Here is a 22,857-nt window from a genome sequence, read left to right on the forward strand (position 1 = left end):
TTCTTTTCTTATCATTGCAGAATGCAGCATGTCATATAAGGAATTAAAGCAGTGGCATAATCAGCTGGAAGAGCCCTGCAGGGTCTGTGATGGATAAAATTAAACTGCTCAGATGACCCTAACAACAATAGCATCCAGCACAAAGCCAATGCAGCTCTTTCTTGGGGTGCATAAATTAACTGCTAAGAGAGCTTTTGAAGAAAATATGGGATGGAAGCCAAGTCTTGTAAAGCAGAGAGCTGAACTGGTGACTTTGTGGAAAGGCCTGGTTCAGCTGCCAGAGGAAAAACTGACCCCAAAAAAATCTGTAACTGGGATCATGCACACAATTACTGTTGGTCGAGAGGGGTCGCTGCAGTGTTTTCTATTTGAATTTCATTTACAGGAATAAATTGCTGTGTAATTTAATACAGTGAACTAAAACATTTGTAAAGATCTTTATGTAACAATGGAAGGAAGATATTTGTAATGAGCCAAATGCTTATACATTTGAATTCAAGATGAGAAAAATCCATTTTCAACGGGTGCAAAGATCCGTGTGCTCAGTTAAGAATTGGCTCTTTACCACTGGCAGCTAAGGTACAAAGCTGATACAAAGGCACTGCTGCTGCATTAGTGTGTTTGAGGATGAATTTTATTTCATATTTTACCAGCCTTTGCACAGTTATTAGATAAATTGCTTGTTTAATAAGATTCAATTCAAGATTTGTTGAGTTAGCTTTTGTTTTGACCAATTTTTACAGAAGCTGCCTGACAGCTGAGACAGAAGACAGTGTGTCCATAACTGGGAATTTCTGTTATGTAAATTCAATATTATGACCACCAAAAAGATGCAGGACCCACAAATAAACAGAAAAATTACAGTTTTGATCACGTAGATGAAAAAAGTATTGAGAGGAAACGTGATCTGAGCAAATTCCAGTTGCTGTGAAACAGTCGCACAACTTGTAGAGTTGATGTAGAACCTGGACAAAGTGCACAAACACAAGAGAAAACTCAAGAACACCGGACAGGAGGAGAAACAACAACATCTACACAAAAGAGACGAGTTGAACGTCCTGGAGGATGGAGATTCAGATCCAACACAGCTGAAATGAACCCATGTTCACCCTGTGGTTATCTGAATAGAAGTGACTAAACTGAAATAATGAAGATCTTAGAACTACATTTTTGACACACATCCCTTCTCATGAGCACAAAAGGAAACAATTAAGCCGCTTTTATTCTTTCATCGCAGTATTTGACAAACAGAAAATGGAGTCGCGTGTGATTATTAGGTTTAAATGAAAGCTTAAGCTCAGCAGTCCTGCAGATTAAATGTTGCATTATGAGGCGCCCTCCCTGCACCCCCCACTCAAACATTTCCCAAATTTTTCCTCGAGGACACATTTAAAGGAGACTGGCGATGATCTTCTTCAGCTCTGAACACAAAAGCCAACAGGAGACGGTGAAAATGATCCATGAAGACGGTCCACTGAGCACTGAAGATCTGCAAAAGTTCCCTTCAGTCCCATCATACGTTTTCCATTATTTTGTTATTAAAATTGCTCATTAAAGCTGATATGTGTACACGATTATGTTCCACGTTCCCTCATTTCCATAATAACGTAAATATTCTTCTGTGTTTGGAGGGAACAAAGCAAAGGCTCAGCAGTTTCTAAGGGTTCACTATTCTGTGTCCGATATAAGGAGGGCGGTCAGTTTGCAAGCATTGTATAGGAGCATAATGTCTCGTGTGTGACACAGAGCTCCATCACTGAATAGGTTTCTATATATGAAAATGCCATGCAACATAGAAAGCACTGATTGAGCAGAGGAGGCAGCGTTCCAGAGCAGATGAGAGGCCGAACTTGTCTCTTAAATGTTGAATAACAACTTTGTCGGATGAACAGTAGTGCGTTTGGATTTACTATTCCACCCATGGGTAGAAACGTGGGCATGGCAGATTAAATTATTTGTTTTAGATCTGACCTCAAAACACATAGTAGGAAGTAGTCAGCAGTGGAGAAAAAAAAAATCATCCTTCACTTAGAAAGCAAAGCTGCACAAACAGTTTAACAAATAGGCATCCTGTATCATCAGGAAAAATAGACCTTTAACTACTGTTGGCCAATGTAGTCATAATGCGATCTGGAGAGGATGTGCTAGCTAGCTGTTAGATAAATTTGGAGCTAAGAGGATCGCATAAAGCAGAAGAAAACTAAAGCACAACAAAACCTACATGAATGTACCTAATTGCACACCACCTCTGGCTTTAGTTTAACTCAGTAGTTTTAAAGAATGGTGTGTTGCATTGACAGCATGAGGCCACAGCTGGAGGTCTGGGTGTAAAACCTACTGGAGCTGTTTCATTGTCTTCCATCTAAACCAACTGGAGCAAACCATTATTTCCCAACATGCTGCAGGCACTGTAGTCATGCTTCCTCAGGAAAAAAAACAACAAAAAAAACACACACACACACACACTCCAACTCAGCTCACTTGTGTTTATTTTTTTTTCATGGCACTTTATGATAAAAGATTTTTTCTTATCATTCAGTGTCACATAAACCAAGACTACAGATTGTTACAAAAGAATATAAAAATATAAATTGGAAGTTCATGGTGTCATTTTGTTACGATCACATAAGACAAGTGTTTGTTTGGTGTGAGTGACATCAGCACCTTTCGCGGGAGAGAAAAATGCATGGTAAAACTCTAGCTAAATGACAAAAAAAAAAAAAAAAAGCATTCGGTAATATCTATCACTCAAAGCATGTGGCTGCAATATGCAACATATTAATTGTGTTCAGAGCCCACCGCCATCTACAGGAGATCAAGCTACAGCAAGTCAAATCGCACAATTATTAAAAATAAGTTACAAAAGATGAACCAGTGGTATACACGAGACAGTGATGGCTGTGGTCAGTTTCAACAGAAAAACAACATATTGCACCTTGGACACCTCAATGAGAAGTTGCTCATGAATTGTGAGGAAAAGAGCGAACTGAACTCTTAAAAACAATCCACACCAACAGCGTTAATTGGGAGAATTACAAAGAGATTAAAGTAAAATATAATCAAAACAAACGGAATGTAGAAAAGTCAACAAAACTATACAAAAACAAAAGGCATAGCATCATAGTTCATATTGCTGAAAAGCATGAACGTGTACTTTTCAGTGGTGGGAAAGCAAACAGATGTCTGTTAAAGATTTGGTGAAACGCAATTATATCAATCTTGAGAGCTGCACTTCCAGAGGGATTCATGTAGTGTTATCTGAGAAATGTCTGCACACGTCTCCGAACGTAGGGTTCACAGGTGAAGCCTGACAGCTGCTGAGGACGAGGCACAAACATGACAGGGTGTCCAGTGTCCACAGACTGAAGCGTAAAGTCGGAACAATTAAACCTTAGGCAATTCGTAAGTTTACGAAACTGCAACCAGTATATCTAGATTCTTAACAGTTTCTTCCAAAACAAGGAAATAATTCTCCCCAAGTGTGGGAGGATGTTGGTTTCAATTCAGTCTAGAGCTGGAACCATTAGTAGATTCATTGTTTGTACTTTCTTTTAATTAACAGCTTAATATTTCAAGCCAAAAATGCTAAATGAGTTCTCATTCCAGCCTGCTTTTTTGCAAAATATAGCAAAGATATAAACAGAATATAATTGTGTTTTCCGCTGTTGGCTGGATAAAACGGATTCATTTTAAACTGTGTACTTTCAGAAATGTCACAGACAGTCAATCAAGAAAATAACCGACGGATTAATTAACTTCAGCCATGTTTCAGTCAGAATGCAATCAAAAAAAAAACAACAACACCCCAAAACCTGGGGTCCGCGCGGTTAAGGTATCACCATGGTAACCAGTTTGACCAGCACTTGGAATCTGGATGTGTTTATACTTTAACAGGAAGCGGAAGATTGGGGATTGCAGCTTTAGAAATCTGGGAAGCAATTACCAAGGACTGGCTGCAGATGTTTGTGGGTGAAGCCAGTGACCGAGGGTTTGTTCCACTGTGTAGCAAAGAGACTGTTTTGTGCACTCAGTTAATGAGTTGTACACAGAGTATGGTCCAGTGATGAAGAAGGGGGATATTGCAGCCCCCACAGATACTGAATCAGCATCTACTTTAAAGCACAATAGCACAGAATAATGAAGGGAAGACTGCTAGCTTCAGCCTTAAAACCTGAGCCTGAATATACAATTTCTATGAACAAAGAGAACTAAAATTAATCAATGGTGGGTTTCTAAGCTGGTATACAAAGCTACACTACATCAAACAAAAATGAATAAAAGAAAATAAAAAAATCAAGACAAGATAAAAATGAGTCATCATAAATAAAAGCTATGGCATGTTTCAATGGCATCATATTCAAGTAATCTTGTTAAAGTCCCTGATACTTAGTGGTTCATGTAAACATTGGAGTCATTAACACAGACACAGAACCAAAAGTTCATAAGAAGGCAGCAGCATTTCATATGTACAATACACAAACAAAGTCCATGTCTCCTTCACCATGCTGGTCCAGTCACATCAGTTTGTGTTTAACTCTTTGAGTGGTTCGGGAGAAAATTAAAACTTTAGTATGACAAAGCCTGTAAGAGAGCCACGTTTTCACTTGCATGTGTGAGGGCTCTGCCGCAAGGCTCGACTTTGGAGATGGGAAAGATGAGGAAAGAGGAGAACATAAAAGAAGAAACAAAACACTGCAGGCCTGATCTGCGGACTTCACCTGCTGTGCATGAAACATTGAATTCTTCGTCCCCTCTGAGGTCTTACGTTGTGAGGAATTCCCAAAGGAGCCCTTCAGCTCGTTTTATCAATGTTTGCTGACATTCAGGAGACACGACCAAAAATTCTACCGGCGTATACAGCCTTTTTGTGCCCTGCCAAGTCTGCGACAAGCCTCTATTTTCTTCTTCTATCCTTCTCAAATGGTGGCTCAAAAAAACAATACCAGCCAAATTTTCCTATTTAAAACGTGTTCAATTTTTGGGATTACTAAATGGAAATAAAAAAAAATAAAAACACGTCAAGCAGCAAGACACGCTTATCACAGATACTTTGTGTTCTGTGCACTTCTAAAATTGGCTCAGCTATCACACAACTGAGAAGAGGCACTGAATGAGGTGGGTGTGAGATCACACTGCTGCTTTCATCTCATTCACAGTGATGACAGTCTCATAATAACACAGATTTATAAATCCAGTTCAGAATATGGCAGTAACATTTTTGCAGCGCCTCTATATTTAATATGAGGCAGTGGAGCATTTGTCACGTCAGTGTGATGACTTCCACTGGGTCTGTCTTTCCTTTGGACCTCTGCTTGCGTTTGAGGCGTCTCTGCGAGAGGGACGAGGGAGCTGGACAAGCTGAAGGTGTTGCAGTGCCGACGGAGAGAGAGAGGAGGTCTGTGAGAGGGTGTTTCGGGGTAGGGAGTTGGGACGGAAGCATAGCAGTCGACTCCCGTTGGGGTTTGTGTTCCCTCTCCGTCTCCTGGCGTCACCTGTCAAAGCAGCCAGCTGTGAACGTGTGATGAGCCCCCAGGTATCCCCCGCTGTAAGCCATGCTCAAACAGTGTCGTGGCTCTCCAGCGAGGGCCATCTGCACAGAAATGGGGCCCTGAAGCGGCAGCGCACGCGCCCCTGGCTGCAGACCTGATGTGAGGCTCGGGTAGGAGGGGAAAGCACCCCCAGGAGTGATGGAGGGAGCCCCAGTTAGCAGACCCATCCTGTGGCTCTGGAGGAAGTCCTGAGACATGTTCACCACAGAGCCCAAAGCCTGGGAGTCAGCTAGTGCTTGGAGCTGGGAGAGAGACGGGGAATGCTGGGAAAGGTGTGGGAAGCCATCTGGCTGAAAGAGCAGCTGTGGTGTGGAGGAGGTGGAGGAGGAGGAGGAGGCTGGTCTCTGGATGGCCGACACCGGAGAGGAGAGGTGAGAGGGCTGGGACTGCAGAGAGGAGGGCCGGTGAGGAGGGGTGGATTTAGCTTTGTTGGCCTCCTTCACATCGTTATCATGAGCCCTGTGTTAAAGGGAAAGACACACATTTTCAGTGATTATCATAATGAAAAGATGAACTTAGAAGTCTGGAAAATGTATGCAATTTGGTGGTGAATTACAACTAAGATCACAATTGTTCTGTGGGCAGAGAGCAAAGTGTGTGAACGCCTGAGTAAAAGATCTACTCAGAAGAAAGTGGCTGCTCTGATAAAACCAATAATGCGAGCAGAGATTAGTAACTCCCACACAATTAGCTGTTACATGTTATACTTACACAGTTGCACACAAATGAACACACACTGGAAACCACTTAGCAAGAAATCTGCAACTTAATTATAGCTGTTAAACTGCACAGCTCTGAGAACATCAGCTATGATTATCAAATGGACAGATTGCACCAGATGATACACACATAAGCTTTCACTTGTTAAAGACACACCTTAAAATTAAAAACCAAGGCAGGTGAAAGTATGTAAACATGATGGCCTTAAGTCTACCTTGAGTTCCCATTGCACTTTAAGGGGCTCGTCTGCCAGCCTTGCTTTCTATGTCTGTATGCATTTTATTCTGTATTGATGTGTTTGTTGGTGTGTCTCTTACAGCAACATGAGTTCAATACACTGGGTGAGGTGGTCCCAGGTGTAGCCTGTTAGTAGATGCAGAGCAGTCGTCCAGCTTGGGGAAATTTGAAGGCAAATACGTGACGCTGCCACACATGCAGCAGCAACCTGGGATGGTCTGAAACTCAGGAAGGCATGGTCTGCAGGAAGACAACAGTTTGATTAATTCTTTGATTAAAAGTACACAACACACTGATCAGTTCATGTCGCACACTTGTGAGGCAGACACTCACTACTGAAGTCCAGCTCAACAATCTCCTTCTAAACTCACCCTGCAGTGAAACCTCCAGGAAGTAGTGAGTATATTTGTCCATGAAAGCCTTGGTCTTGGAGAGGGAGGACAGAGGCCAGCCATTGTAGAGGTCACCCTCCTGCACTGAGGCATGGAGGTAGTAGTCAATAAAGTGGGCAGGTGTGGGCATGCACAGATTCCAGCCAAAGGTCTCCAGTAGCAGAAGTTCCATTTTGATCAGATCCTTCTTGTTGAGAACTAGGTTGAGGCTGCACATAAAGCCCAGTGAGTTCAGCTGCTCCAGTTTGGGAACCCGGTCCTCCTTCTCTTCAAATTTACCTGGATAAGAAAGCAACAGAAAGAGTTCGGTTAGATTTCCTCATCTGAATACTTTGGAACCATAAAGATGGAATATACAAACACTCAACACTTATTTTCACATTTTTAAAACGATGTATTTTGTGTAATATAGACATTTAAGCTTCTATAACAGTTTGCAGTTACTTTTGGCAAAGCTTCCTCTGCACTGCACAAAGGTTGCAAGTCTTAAAAGATGAAAATAATCTGACAGCAACACAAAAGTCAAACAGCTTTTGGATACTGGATTAGGCTTAGAAGATCTGAATGCAGGATTTTTGTTTTATTCTTGATTTTACCAATAGAATTCTAAATAATGTTGCAAAAAAAAAAAAACACAGTATCCCACAAAAATGTGTTTCTTGCAGAGCTAAAACCATCCGTTGATTATGCAAACTCAAAACAGAAATGTATTCAGCAGCAAGGTTTGGTTTTGAGCAGTTATCAAGGAAAATGCAATATATTCCAGTTTGTCAGTCTCTCATCAATTACTGACTTTGAAAATTAAAAACAAAATAGTGTTTTTGACTGTCAGTCAGGCAAAAACATTAAATTGTCAATTGTCAACATGCTCACTGTCAGTAATAAATGCATTAGTGTCACAATATCTCCCCTCTTTAGAGTATTTCCCTGAACTGGCCGTGCATTAAAACTGGACCAAAGCACAAACTGTTTGTATGGATCAGATGGAATGTAAAGCATACTACAAAAGAATGTAAAAGTTAATCCATAGTGATGGAAACCAAAATTCCATCCGTGACCCTTGCTGGGCTCCATATCTAATTTATTGACAATTAGGTGAATATGTAAGTAAGTTAGTGAAGTAAATGGTGACGTTAATTTGTTTGAAAGCTCATAATATCTGCATCTGACAATAGATTCATTCATTAATAAATTGCAGTTCAATGGATGTAGAATTCTTACATCTACAAAACCTAAAAAGGTTCAATCTTGACATGTGGTGATGAAGATGGATCTTTGCAAAAGAATGTCTATTAATTGCTTTCATCCTTTTTTTTTCCAGTGATTACTATCATGTGCAGCAGGTTTATAGCAGCTTACTCCAGCTTCCACAAAACCTAACAAGTGCCTACTAAGCATTTGCAATTAAGTTGACTACTTCTGAACATCTGGCCATAAAGCTAAGCTATTACACTAATAAGCCTAGAGAGGCAACACTATAGGCTTGCAGAGAGTGCCGCACTTAGAGTGGATTATAAAAGCCTAACACTTTCTATGAAAAACCTAGTCAGCTCAATCCCCAATATTTCTGTCCCTATGTCTCACCCCAGATCCTCACAGACATTTGAGCAATGTCATTATGGAGAGCCCCCTCCCCATCACAAAACGTCCTCCTTTCCATAGCAACAGCCCCGAGGCCTCGGGGGGCCATGCGACCAATGAAAAGGGGTGTTTCTGCTTTTAATCCAAGGGTCCAACAGGCCTCCTCTCAAACATTAAGAATGAGGGCGAGGGGGTGTCAGGTTACTCTGATACAGACCTCCCTCTAAAGCATGTGCCTTGAACTACACACAGCTTTTAGTGGAAGGCTGTACTGAAACTGAATGGCTCCCAAAATCATGGCTCAACCTATAATTGCATTTTTGAGGCTGATATGACGTAAGGAAATGACATGCAAACATGCCACAATTGCGATTTTTAAAAAAAATCAGGTAACACTTTAAAATCCCCCTATGTAGAATGAATCAGGAACACAGAAATGGTTCATGAGGGGTTTATTAAAATTTTATAATATAATCTTAAGAAGATTAGTTTATTAGTGTGTTTGTCAACGACACTAACTCTCCCTGTGGACACTCATGAGTGGATCCTGGTGTGTCAGCAGATTAGGAATGATTATACTGTAAAACAGTCGTGATAATATATGGCTTCATAACACAAGTTACAATTGTTGGTAATTACTGTACATGTATAAATACTTAAAATGTCCTTGCGGCTGCTCATTACTACATTACAGTGTTACAAATCATTTATTAAACATTTATATTTACAATTTAGCAGTATTTAACAGTAAATATTTATATGCTGTTTATGCATGCTAAATGGGGGAGAATTCAAGTATTATCTTTGATATGTACTCATTTTACAGTTCCTGTCTTGTGGACAAACAATGAAATGTGTTTAAAAAGCCTAAAGCATTTCTTTGGCCTTTCCATACTGCTGCTTTTTATTCTAAACCATCAGTTGCGGAAAAACTCCAAATACGTTTGCAATAAGCCAACATTGCCAACACTTTGCCAAGCAAATTTTCAACTCCAGCTGTATGAATTATCTAGCTCTGGCCAGAATTATTCTTAATTTTACCACATTTGTCAAAAGTATTGTTAGTATGACTCTAAACTGAAAATAATTACGTCTCTAACTACTGACAAAAACACATTTGCTGTAGCAAAATGGGGCTTTCACAATCCATACAAACATACAAACCAAGCACGCGCATACAGTACATACTGCTGCCTGCTGATAAAGATTACAGAACATCCCCTTGCTAGGATTTAAAAGTGTGTGTATCGGCTTGGTAGAAATATGCATCAAGCTGGGAACAACAACAACAACCTTCTGTTGGGGTAAATCTTTTAATCTAAAACCATGGCAACCAAACAGTCGAAGTAGGGGCTTTATTGACTAAAAAGTGAGTACTCCAGGAAACAACTGTCCAACATGCCATAGCTATTGTCATGGCCTTCGACGGAACACATTTACCTCTTTATGTCTAGTGGAGCATGGTGTCTTTCTACATAGTGCAAGTTTTATCACTGATGTTGCGACCCACCATTAAACCGTGCAGGAGAGAGGAAGGGAGAGGGAACAAGATCTGCAGTCCAACATCCCGGTGGGTGGGGGTGAGGGAGTAATTAGCAGAGAGGCAGTAATGGCGTCTCTCCAGCAGAACAGGAAGCACAATGAAACAGGGCTGTTTATAGCCACCAGGACTCGTTCCATGGCCCTTCCACACTTGCCCCATTCTCTCACCCTCATATCCTCTGCACCAGTGCTCTGTCTGCTTCGAGACTGCTATGTCCACACAGACGCAGCCATAAAAAGCCATCAATGCCCCCAATCTCCACACAACCCCAGCTCCTTTGATCTTAAGAGACACAGCACAAGTCAATCTCCGTATTGTGCTCTGTGATTAGTCCTCTGGTTTACAACTGCGGGTGACCAGGCACATGAGAAACATGGGATATCCAAAAGCTTTAAAAACAACAACCAAAGCAACGTGAGAGGAATCTGCAGAAGCACAGTATGAGTTTCAGCCACAAATCGGTTTCAGTTACTGTAAAATAACTGACTCCTGTGCATATTACAGCCTGAGTGATAAAACAGTGGCCTCACTCATTTCAAACGGTGGGTGGATACATATGCATCAAAAAAAAAAAAAAACACATGGCTAATTGAACCTACATCCACATTTACACATTTTGTTTCAAAAGGCATAACTTCTCCTACATTTACATCTATTGTTTTAGGACCCCTAAAACAGACATTTGGAAATGTAAGACACAGTTTTACTACTTGCATCTGGAAAGGCAGAAACTGAGACTTCTGAATATTGTGATGCAGACATCCACATTTGCCTCCAGACTATGTCTCATCAATCATTATGCGTCCTTCCCTGATTCGTCACGCCCATACCGCATGACCTTTTCCAGAAAAAAAGACAAAAGCCTTGACTACAAGTGGTTAACTCAACATGGACAACCAGTTACATGTAGTTCTGACATTTCTATCTATGCTAGCAACTGTTGTGCACTTAAATTCATCTTTTTTTTTCATGCAACTACTTCCTACACGAGCAGGAGACAAGCTACTGCTCAAGCAAATTCTTTCTACAAATAAGCAGCCAACCTGCTTTGTGCATGCCTAGTGTATGGGAATGGTCAGATGATGTGTTTTCTCAGGCCTGGTAGAATGGACAGGGATGATATCTGGATCGCTGCTAAAACCTCGTGTCGACGGAGGTTGATCCTGGTTCTGATTTTTCTGCAGCACAACACAACATGCGCCAGTGTTGGTCCAGATATCAGTCGTTATCTTCTGATTGACTGCGATTGCTTTTTACTATTTATTACTCAATAATCTACTTAGAATCCAAGATTTTTTCAGATTTGTCAGATTGTTTTGGTAAACCAGCAATCAGCAACCAAAAAGGTGTCCAGTTTACAATAATAGATAGTCATACAACCAGTAACTTTTCCCATTTAAGAAGCTGAACCCGATTCATTTTTGGCATTTTTGCTTTAAAATTACTTAAATGGTGTTAAATTGTAAATGTTCTGCTGACTGCCTGGCTCTTGGTACACATTATAGACACATTCCCATTGATAAGAACAGTACTTTCATTGAATATCCAACCTTATCCTGCAACATACAGCACTGGCCAGCTAATTCCATGAAGGTTCACATACCAGTTTGAATACATCAGCATCGTACTCTTTCACCATTTGCCTGACAAGTATGCAACTCAACGTTTGATAAGCCTGGACTTTGTGCTGTGTATTTCATCTCCTCACTGAATCCTTGTTGAAACATGCCACCACCATCGCAGCTCCTTGTACTGTTCTACTGTTTTCAGTCTGAATGCAGCTTGAAATAGATGCTGCATTCCTCTCCTCTGAGTTCAGCCTACCTGGAATGCAGGCTGTACAATGATCCTATCTTAAGTCAGCAAATGGGGAAGAGAGACAGTTGAGAAGTTTTTTTAAAAAACATCCTTTCGTTTCATCTACTTTAACTACTTCTCCATACACAGCATCTACGAGACACCTATTACCCACAGGTGACAGTGATGATGAGAAAAAGGTTGAGCAAACAAGCAGAGGTTAGAGGTCAAGGGTGAGGGAGAGGTAAAACCAGGATGCAGGGCCTCCTCCCAGGTGTGCGGTTTGGGGAAGAGGAGGCGGTGGAGGTGAAGAGGGATTTAGAGTGATAGGGGCAGTTAGGAAATCTGGGAGCTACATTCTCCCACAGAAAGTCAGGCCTCTGTCTCTGTTGTTTTTCAGTTTGCCAGCACCATGTAACTCTGATCCATTTTGGTCAGCAGTCAAAATAGTTAAGTTCATGTAGAAAAAATGCAAGGTGACCAAAAGCAATTCTCTATTTCCCAACATTTTTGACTGTTCAAGAAAGATGGAAAAAAAAATCTGCTCAAAAAAAAATCCCATTAGCACTTGTCAAGGGTCAAACAAGGGTTATAGTCTCACATTCAACATCAAATAAAAAAAAAAAAAAGGAGCTGAAAGTGCAAAGTCCTGCTTCGGTATCACTTCTGCACAGGGTCCCAATCACTCTGTATCAGAGTTAGATAGTGAGTTTTAGAAAGTTAAGCCTGATTTTTACCTCTGTGACGTGCACAGGCATAGAAATAGAACCACACATCAGGGTAACATAGACAGCAACAACTGTGATAGGTCAGTTGCTATTGTTTGTAAGTGCATTAAGAAACTCAGCACAGAGGCACAGAAACCACACCGACTGGTGCTTTGATGGTGTAATTGCAGAGTGACTGAGGCGCACAAGCACAAAAGTATAAATGCTCACAATGGTGCACGCCACTTTCGTACACTCTGCATAGAGTCTACACAGAACATCGGATTAGATAATGGACAACAACAGATGTCAGAAAGGTGCTCTCTGACCATTTGTATGATGTACAATATCATTAGATGTAGATGTCTCACAGAAGTTTTGGAACTGCCAGAAATTAACTTTTGTGAAATGGTACCCAAAGTGCTGAGGGCTCCAATAAAACAGGATCACTGGGTAGTTATTAAAGAAGAAACTCTGAAACTCCATTAGTGGAGAACATGTCGTGAAACTAGAAGAAACACAAAAGGGATAAAAAGTTGTTCAAAATGGCAACGCTGGACAAAGCCAAAAATAAATCTATTGACAAGGCTGCATAACTGTCAACATATTTCCCATCATTTAATGTTAATAATTACCTTGCTAATAAACACAGATAAAGAAAATAGCACTTTTCAAGCAATCTTAACTTTCTTCCTCATTCTCTCCTACTCTCTCTCTTCAGCTTGACAGCCATGAAGGAATTTCCTCTGCTCTTTAAACCCCTTTTATTTGTTGGTTCATCTTTCATTGGGAGTCGGGAAATTGGTCACAGCTCCATCACAGAATCTGTGTGTTGCCACCCCTGGTCCTGGTAGCTCTCGCTCTCACAATGTAGGCTGGGGCCGACCCTTGACCCCTGATGCTGAATGCTTGGGTGACCAGGGAGAATCATGGAAACGCCAGCCCTGTGCGCATATATATATATATATATATATATGTGTGTGTATATATATATATATATATATATATATATGCGTGCATGCATGTTAGCATGGGGGGGGGATTCATTGAATGAGGGTGTGAAGCGTCTTGCTGTATGGGTGGTAACACAGGGCGCATGTAGGCAAACACAGCTTCAGGCAATACACAAAACGCAAAATTTGACTAAATGCGGAAACGTGCACTGCGGTTTTGTGGATTATAATCACAAAACTGATTTTAAAAATGTGAACTGCTTCCTTTGGTTGCATCTCAGAATCATGAATAATACTAACATTTCCAAATCCATCTATGCAACTCTGCATAATTTCTTTAATTGTGAGAGCCCCACATGACAACAGTTCCATCAGAATTACTGTCAAACCTCTGAGACTGGGATAAAGGGGGAAGTGGGTTCCCCATTAATCTACATTTCAGGGCATCCTGCTGGGTGGTTCAGTTCTAACATGTCCCATTTTGCAGGCCACCACCTCTCCCTCCCTTTCTACCCTGTTTAACATCAGCAGCCAACCTGTCTTTGAAGTACCGCTCCACTCATTTCCCAACCCCCCAGGGATGTGGGGCTGCTTTTACTGGCCGCCCTGTCCCAGGACTGGCTCGTTCTGCCTGACCCTGACAAGGTGAGAGAACAAGGAGGAAACAGAGCCAGCAGCAAAAAGGTAAAAGGACACCACTGGAACCCAGCCGGATAAATGGCTATGTGGCAGTAGTAGTTGCAGTGCTTTTTCAATACAGATTAGCTTTCCATGTGGATCTTAATTAGCTGACCACAAGAAAGGAATCCATAGGTTTAGTCTAAGGTTGCCACAGCAACCATGTCCTCTTTTAGCAACGTTAGCTTACGGCAAATCTCTACCATACACACACAAACACACGCCTGCACACACAGCAACCTCCACCCCTGAGAGTGTGCTCCCCTCCCCCTCTCTGGGAAGGGTCTGGCTGGCTGGCTGGCTGTCCTGCTTGCATTGACTGGCTTTTGTTTGAGGCCTGACTCGGAGAGCATATGGCAGGTGCCCCTCGGCACACAGCTCGTCCCCACCCCCGGGCTCCATAGCCTATGTAAGTGCACTGTGTAGTCAACATTACTGAGCTTCTCGTGCTCGGTCATTTCACAGGATGCTCTTTTTTTGTTGGAGACACTTCACTGAATCAAGTTCACTGGAAGGATAGTATGAAATTCACCTTTAGCAATATCTTGCTACAGACACATCACTAAATAGATCAAGACAACAGCAGAGACACATCCACGATCCACTTATGATAACAAATAGCTGCAATATGCAGAGCTTTGACTTAGGGGACAGAAAACCTGCCATAAAGATTGATGTGGTCACTGCAGGACTTCATGGAATGTAACACAATAGAAATTTAATTTTCAGGATGTGAATTGACTTTCAAATGCTTATTTTGTTTTTCCTAATAACTGTCTTTCTAGAGTGAAGTGAGGTCTCTAAATAATCACCATAGGTGTCAATAACACTCAGTCTCTATGGGTTTAAAAAAAAAACTGAACATAATTTTACTGTTGGCAATAAGGAGGAGCTCATCCATGAACAACCACATGAACAGACAAGCACCCAAAAAACACACATAGAATGGAGTAACGGGATTAAGCAGTGACTGCTGAGAGGCACAAAAGAAGTACTGATTAATTAACTGACTTCGGAAGCTAGGAAAGTTTAAAGAAAGACAATGTATGTGCCTGTCAAAGACAGGCAGTGAGACCTGGTGAGGTTGTTCAATAACTAGGCCAGATTCCAAAGCACCTCAGGACAGATGAAAACCCAAGACAACTTTGAATCAAACGCCCTTTCAAGCCTTCATCAATCATGACAGAGACTCCCTCGAGTCCTGGAGGAGTCAGAAGCAGGAGTACAGAGACAAGAGAGCCTCACTAACTGAAGCCACAATCAAAAGATTCAATGAAAAACGGTATTAATCTATTACAGATTAGAAGAAAACCCTTTGTCCAGGTTGGCCTGATAATACTTACCTCACTAAATTAGCAAACTCTGAAAACTATTATCAGATTCTCATGAGATTGCTTTTAAATAAAATCTCTTTCAAGTCTCGTATTCAAATTTATCTCACCACAGAGACTTCTCTGATTGCAAAGATGGCCTGTACACGACTGTGCATAGACACACACTGAGCCTTCCCAAGTGAGCAGGCCCTGTTCCAGACTCTTACTTTGACAGCATCATTAGTCTAATTACCCATGATGCCAAGGGCTGCATTAATGTACAGAAAACCTCACAGTCTGTTAATCACCAGACAGACACAGAGACACTGATAACTACCACAAAACCTGCACCATGCATCAACAGGGAGAGGATGAATAACACACCTGCTTTATACGAAACACAAAGAAACACTTCCAGATTTCACAGCAGAGAAGCACGCTGGATATTAATCAAACCAAACCACTAATTCACTCAACAGAAATACAGATGGCTTCAGAAGGGATGCATCTTCAACTCAAAAACAACCCCTGCATCTGTGCACACCGACTCATTTTCAATAGGTTTTGGACAACAAAGACAGTTCGACGGAATAGAGGACTAGGATATATCAAAAGTAGTAGGATCAATCATTCTGGATGTTGGTGAGTTTACCTATTTTCTGCCAATAAGAAAAATACAAAATATCTCCATGGTTACTATATTAAAACCTGGCCAATAGATAATCATAGTCCAAAGGCAATAAATGTGTTCGTAGGGAGCTTGTGGATGGGCTGCCCTCTGCAATAGGTAGGCACATGTTTTAAGTAAAAGGGTAAAGTATGAGTAAAGGAATAAAAAAAGAAAAATGAGTGCACCTTTCATCTGAAGACATTTTGACCTTGGAAGGTGCTAAGCTTGCTCATGTCAAACCGACTTAAGCAACAGAAGCAGCACTAGTGATCATATTACATCCAGGATCAAAGCCATAGATAAAGATCTGTAGACTTGAGCATAAGCCCCAACTGTTTGTCCCACAACAACAGCACCTACTACACTGGAAACCTTGTTTATTTTTAAGGCAACATTTCTGTTATCAGTTAACTGTCAATGCCGTTGGAGCGCCCCAGTAGCCCAACTGGATAAGACGGTGCCCCTTATATAGTCCCAGACGCAGCGGTCGTGGGTTCAACTTCCGCCCACGGCCATTTGCTACAGGTCTCTCCCCACTTTCCTGTCTATCTTTCACTGCTCTATCAATAAAGGCGAAAAAGCCAGTTAAGGGAAAATCATTTTAACTGTCAATGCTGTTCAAATCAATTTAAAAACAGGAGCTGCAAGGAAGAAAAAAAAAAGAAACGTCATGGTCTCTTGAGTGTAGCTTAAATTAGCCTTGTTGCAGGAAGTTTCACCTAAAGCCATGTGTGCATAAACCACAGTCACAATGTCTCTTTTAGCTCAGGAGATTTACAGTGAGGCACTTCTGTTTTTACATGTTCAGTAAAAATGCAAAAATCTTTGAGATGAAAACACAAACATGCCCAAAATATGAATTATAATGATTATGAACCAAAACATGGCAAGTAAGAGTAAGTAAATGTTCCTGCAAAGAATAAACTTCTTAAAACCTAAAAAAAGCATTGAGATGAATTTAGAAAACTGGAAGGATGTTTGTGGACTCACTAGCTAGCAGCAGACAGAAGTGAGTGTGAGGTTAAGGGACGATGTAAAATGCAAACCCTAATCTTAGTAAAGGTTCAGCTGTGCTAGAGTTTAGTTTACACTTCTGCAAAACAGTGCCCACAAGGATAATTGGTATGAATACTACTTTAAAAATGTAGCGTTTGAGTAAGCAAATGTTCATGCAAAGCAGAAAACCAGTAGCGTGGAGATGGCTTTAGATAACAAGCTGGAAGGATGTTTCTGGACTTACTAGCTAGCAGCAGACAGGACAGAGCAATGACATAGAGCTGCTTGACAGCCACATCATAGTGGTCCATGAACAAGTCCAGCAAGTAGACAGCCAGGTGACGTGCTGTCGGGCAGAGCTGGTAGCGATTGCTCAGGATTGCCAACAAGTCAGCAAAGTACCGCCGCATGCCAATCTGCGGAGAGTGGGCCCGGTAGACCGGTAACTTCAGCTCCTGGAAAAGGAAAAAAGAAGAGGGATGAGGGGGCACGCAAACAACAGGGGGTGAGAGTAGCAGGGTGGGCAGGAAGCAGAGATGAAGAAGAAGTGTGGGGGTTGTAAAGCATATGCATAATAATAGTGATGCATGTCTCCTGTGGCTGAGTTTTAACTGCTGTCAGGAGAGCTGGTGTGGGTATAAAATAGCCCTATCAAAAATAAAACTCAATTTAATACAGAAAGTTCTTGATTATGATTCTGCCTCATTTCAATTCCATTTAATTCACCATTGCTGCAGAGAACTGGAGCTAATTTGGGTCATTGCAGGGGTCTCTGAACAATGGGCTGAGGGTGTGTGTGTGCCATGTGTGTGTATGTGGTATGGGGAGGGGAGGGCCTCTCTCCAGTGGTGGTTGAGGAGCAGATAGGATTAGGTTTCACCCCTAGCACATCTCCTATTCATGTTCAATTAGCTGCATGTGTTTCAAAGTGGAAGGAAGACACTCGGGGGCATTAGCATTGAATCAGCCTTGGGTATCTTCTCAATCAGCAACAGAACAGCAGAGAGCAAAAGGTTCCAGTTTCACAATCTGCTTTAGAGTAAGAAACAAAAGACTTTTAGAACTGCACGTACAAGCTCGCAGAACAGTTATTTTCTCTGCGTTTAAGCCGCTTATAGAAAATATTTTTGTTTTCAAAAATATTTTTTGCTCTGTGTAAGTCTGTAAGAGCTTTTGGATTTAATAAGAGATTGAGGGTTGGTAGATTAATCTCCTTAGGGTCAGTGAGGGGTCCTTAAAATAAAGGAAAAATACAGAAAACATACACATCATGTCAAGACTGTTTAGGAATATCCAGCAGACTAGTTCAAACAGGCCAAGCCTTACTTTAGGATTGACACCGATTTAAAAAAAATAATAATTTGCAACTGCTTTAAAACTTGATAACATTTAAAAGCAAAAAATATCAAACATTTGGTGCTTCAAGGTTTTCAGATTTCTTTCTTGTTCTTCCATTACAGTTAATTATGTATTTGGGGGTTGGGACTGTTGCTCAGGCTAAAGGAAAAATTGACAATCAATCAAGGAAATAATTGGCAGACTAATCAATAATGAAAATAATGGTTAGCTGCAGACCTCCTGCGTTTCAAAGCAAACTTACTGAATTACATGCCGCAGTTGATACTTTGCAGAACACAATTTGCAATGAGGTCAAAACTACCAACACTGTCGAGGTTACACGAACTGTCGAGTATTTATTTTGAGCGCAACTAAAACAACAATGATGCTCAGATTGACACTTCAATGGAATCCAAAAATAAACAGTAACCCCCCCCCCCCAAATCAACATACAGCAGCACCACCCCCGGTGCCATGACCTACCATATCACCCAATCCTCCCCAAACTCTCCTCTCCTCTCCTCCCACTGCCTCTGCCTCTGGTCCATCTGTCTGTCTGGGAGTACAAGGGCAGCAGGAGAATGGGGGTAGATGTGAAGGGGGGGAGAGGCTGCTGGAGTCTGGAGGGGCTCTAGAGGGGGGGGGTTGGTTAGTTTGTGTGTGGTGGGGAGAGGTGCCTTTGTGGGGGATCCGCACCATAATTAAGGATTCCACAGCTGCCTACTGATTTGCATGTCTGATAATTTGCCACATGCTACACACAGCCACTATCTCCCACATCAGGGCATTATCACTGCAGCAAACGTCATTAAGGCTGGATGAGGCTGTGGGGGAGCAGGCGCCATGCAGGAAATCTGAACACTGTGTGAAGGCCTTTTTTTAACACACAGCTCTGATCCTGATTTCACCATTCTTTTTCCACTACAAATTTACTGCACTTTCCAATAACCCGTTTAATTTAAAAACACCCAACAACCACCACTTATCGTCAAGTCTTTCAACAGCACTGACAATCATGTAACTGACTGATATTGCTATAAAATTAATCTGCCTTGTCGGTGTATTTTTTTTTGCATAAAGAGTTTAACCAATACACATATGAGGCCACATCAAACAGCTTTCTCTCAAACTTAATCAATTTGCAACCTTAAAAAGCAGCAAATTTTCAAATCTGAGAAGCAGGAAAAAGCCCATGTTGGGCATTTTTAACTGAAAATTACATAAACAAATCATTTCATTATTAAGGCAGCTTAAGGCAGAAAACTTTAGATCTCCTCCAATTCAAATCAAGGCTTTTTTTTTGTCACAGCCATGTATTACATTTAATTTGGTGCTAATTATTCATATCATGTAGGTATGCAGTAATTTCTTTTATCAAGCTGAGCCTACCTTATTCTATTTTATATTAATACTATCTTTTTCCATCAAATTCTTTTTTTTAACCAAATGATCTTTTCATTTGCCTTTTATGCAAAGCAGTTTTTCACCCTTCTTTGTGAACGGGACTAAGCAAACACATTTTCTGTCAATCAACTATACTTTATTTCAATACGAGAACAAACAAAACGATCTACGACTTTGTGAATTTCCGAGATTATTTAGTGGGGCACACCTGCCACCATGAGAACTAGATGTAAGTTCATGGCAAAGAAATATCACACATAAACACGATTGTCTTGTTGGAGAAATGCCCAAACTCTGTCAGTACCTTTATGCATCACAAGTTCCACTATCTGGGGAAAAACTGGGGAAAAACCCTGTTCAGCACAGTTTGACTGACTGACTAGGTGGAAAACACAGGCAGGTTTCCAGTCAGCTTTAATACAAGTGTAAAGTATGTTGCCTCTAAATAAGCCATTAACTCTAATGTGTCACTTAAAACATTCCACAGTTCACCACACATATCAGATATTTATCTATTTTAAGTTCGTACCACCTACAACAAGGGCATTGTATTGCACATTATATACTGTGGTGAGACTGTTGCTTAAGATCTCACAAAAAATGCTGATACAGGGCAATGAAAACCTAACATTAGACTGACAGCATCTCGCTCTCTCTTTCATTATACTATATGAGAAATGCGTGGGTGTGTTGTTTAGTTTCCAGCCCTGCGTACAGATTTCGGTTTAATTGACAGCTCGCTCTGAGTCAGACACTGTCCAGCATGAGTAAACTGAATCAAACAGTGTGTAAGTAAGTGACTCATTACACGACTCACAAACATCTAATTCACAATCTCGTATACGATAGTCTTCATTCCAGTTTCAATCCGTGGCGCATTAGGACACCTGATATTCAAAACCTGATCCGCGTTTCATCTCCGTCAGTGCGATGATGGCAGGAGAGTCTCGGCTTGGAAACGCCAGTCAAGTGACAGATGTCTCCATTAAAGTGACACATGGGAAGAAATATGATCACGCTTCGAGGTTAATTAAGACATTCTCAATTAATGAGCCTTAACTCCTCCATGTAATCTAATTTAGATCATGTTTAAGTAGACAACAGGACCGTGTAATTATATTTTCCTCCCAACTTTACATTTGTTGAGATGCGGCTGTGGAATATCAACACAGCTCTTGTTTTCTTTATCAATATATCTGCATTGTATTCAAGCAGTCATTTATTCAAGAAGATTTCAGAAATAGTGAACATTTTCAAAAAGGGTTGCTATTTAAAAATGCTTGCATTCAGATTTGTTTTATTGTCATTGCAACGAGTACAACGATGCATTATTTCATTGTAGTCTGGGCTAATTCAGTTCATAACCTCTTTTTTCTTTCTAGTACAGTACTTTCTATTTTAAATCTGAGAGCTTTTCCTGATTATATTCAAGTTAAATTTCCATTACACTGTCCTTTATTACTCTGTATCATATTTTTGATCTTTTCAAACACTGTATTGTTCTTTTATGCACCATGTAGCGTTTTAATCTGTGTTTGTGTCTGATTTTTATGACTGTATTGTTATATTTTGGTGGATTTAGAAAAGTTTAAATAACGATGATTAGCAGTAGTACTGATAATATCAATTGCGTGGTCTCTAAAATGAACAATTAAAATTTCCCATAGTGACTTGTGAACATGTCTTGTTTTGTCCAATCAGTAATCTAAAAACCCCCAGAATATTTTGTTTACCAAGGCAGGAATCACAACAAAAACTGAAAACACCAGGAGCTTGAATAGAGGGGAATTCTTCACATATTTAGTAAAAATGTACTTAACCAGTTACTCATTTTGCATAGTTAACTTGGCAGCACACAGCTATTTTCAGAGAGAAAAGCTTGTCAAATAATTGACCTAATGTGTAAATTTAAAGTTTTCTCGCAGTCAACACAGGTTTGGCTCGTCCTGCCAGCATAATAACAGCTTCCTATTAAACTGAAGCAGTCCTTGATGGCACTCACTCACCTTGATGCGGAGGGATTGATGGATATCTGCAGCTAGCTGTCCTTTCCACCACTGCAACTCCCTCTCCATCTTTCCCATTCAGAGGAGGCTTCAAGAATCAAGTTTTGCCTGCTGAGACACACGGATGCAAAACGAGACAAAGTTCAAACACTTCAAGGAGGCTGAGAGTGGTGAGCAATAGTGGAAAAATCCGAGGTGTTAGTGGAGGGTTGAGTTGAATTGTAGCCAAATTTTCTGATTTAAATATAACGTCGGGTTTGTTGAATTAGAGATTGGCGTTTGTACGAACAACAACAACACACGGCTATTTCAAAACGCCGTGGTTTTGATAAAGTTTTTGGGCACCTTGCTAATCTCACAGCAGAGGTCTCGTTGCCCGCATAGGCCATTTTCTCTGCTCGGGAATTTAAATGGCTCAGTTAAATGTCCACCCGACCACGCCGTAGGTCAAATTCATCACTTGAGCCTTTGAGAAAAGCTCGCTGTGGACGTGCTTCATCACAGCAACGACTAAATACGAACAAATCCCACACTTTGGTCATCACTGTAAACGCTTTTGCACCACGAGACAGCGGCCAAACACAGTGAGGCTACACAAGTTAACTGCCCACCGAGCTCACAAATACTGGCCTCGTTTGGGAAACAAAAACAGCACACTGCCACTAAACTAGACGCCTCGACACAAACTCAGCTCATCCCTCGTACCGGGCAGAGAGCTGGCGAACTTTTCATCTCGGTGTTTGTTGGATGTACCACTCACCGCTCCGACGGGAATGCCCCCCAGACCCCTTTGTCTCAGTCCGACATCCTGAATGAGAGAACTCCTCTCGGGCTCAACTTTGAGAAAGAGCTCTTTTTTGACGGCGAAAACACAAAGTTAAAATCCGCCGAGGAGGTCATAAAGCAGCCGCCACCGCTAAATCTCGCCGACGGGCCTTCGGTTGCGCCGTTTTCCCTCAACTGTTCACACTTT

At 41.1% G+C, this 22,857-nt stretch overlaps 1 protein-coding gene across 2 annotated transcripts; it reads right to left on the bottom strand.

The window, feature by feature from the left end:
- Positions 1–2,472: 2,472 nt before the first annotated feature.
- Positions 2,473–22,848, bottom strand: ccnjl (cyclin J-like). 2 transcript variants are annotated; one of them, XM_008284448.1, is made up of 6 exons: positions 22,645–22,848; positions 21,885–21,992; positions 17,381–17,591; positions 6,878–7,177; positions 6,587–6,746; positions 2,473–6,008 (listed from the first exon to the last, which is right to left on the bottom strand). In XM_008284448.1, the coding sequence occupies exons 2-6, from the start codon at positions 21,960–21,962 to the stop codon at positions 5,489–5,491; spliced, it is 1,269 nt and encodes a 422-aa protein (XP_008282670.1). In that variant the 5' UTR covers positions 21,963–21,992; positions 22,645–22,848; the 3' UTR covers positions 2,473–5,488. The 2 variants fall into 2 exon arrangements, with proteins under 2 accessions (XP_008282670.1, XP_008282669.1); XM_008284447.1 differs by having other exon boundaries at positions 21,885–21,995.
- Between the last annotated feature and the right edge of the window lie 9 nt (positions 22,849–22,857).

This window comes from Stegastes partitus, unplaced genomic scaffold (assembly GCF_000690725.1).
Source record: "Stegastes partitus isolate 25-593 unplaced genomic scaffold, Stegastes_partitus-1.0.2 Scaffold359, whole genome shotgun sequence".
Lineage (NCBI taxonomy): Eukaryota > Metazoa > Chordata > Actinopteri > Pomacentridae > Stegastes > Stegastes partitus.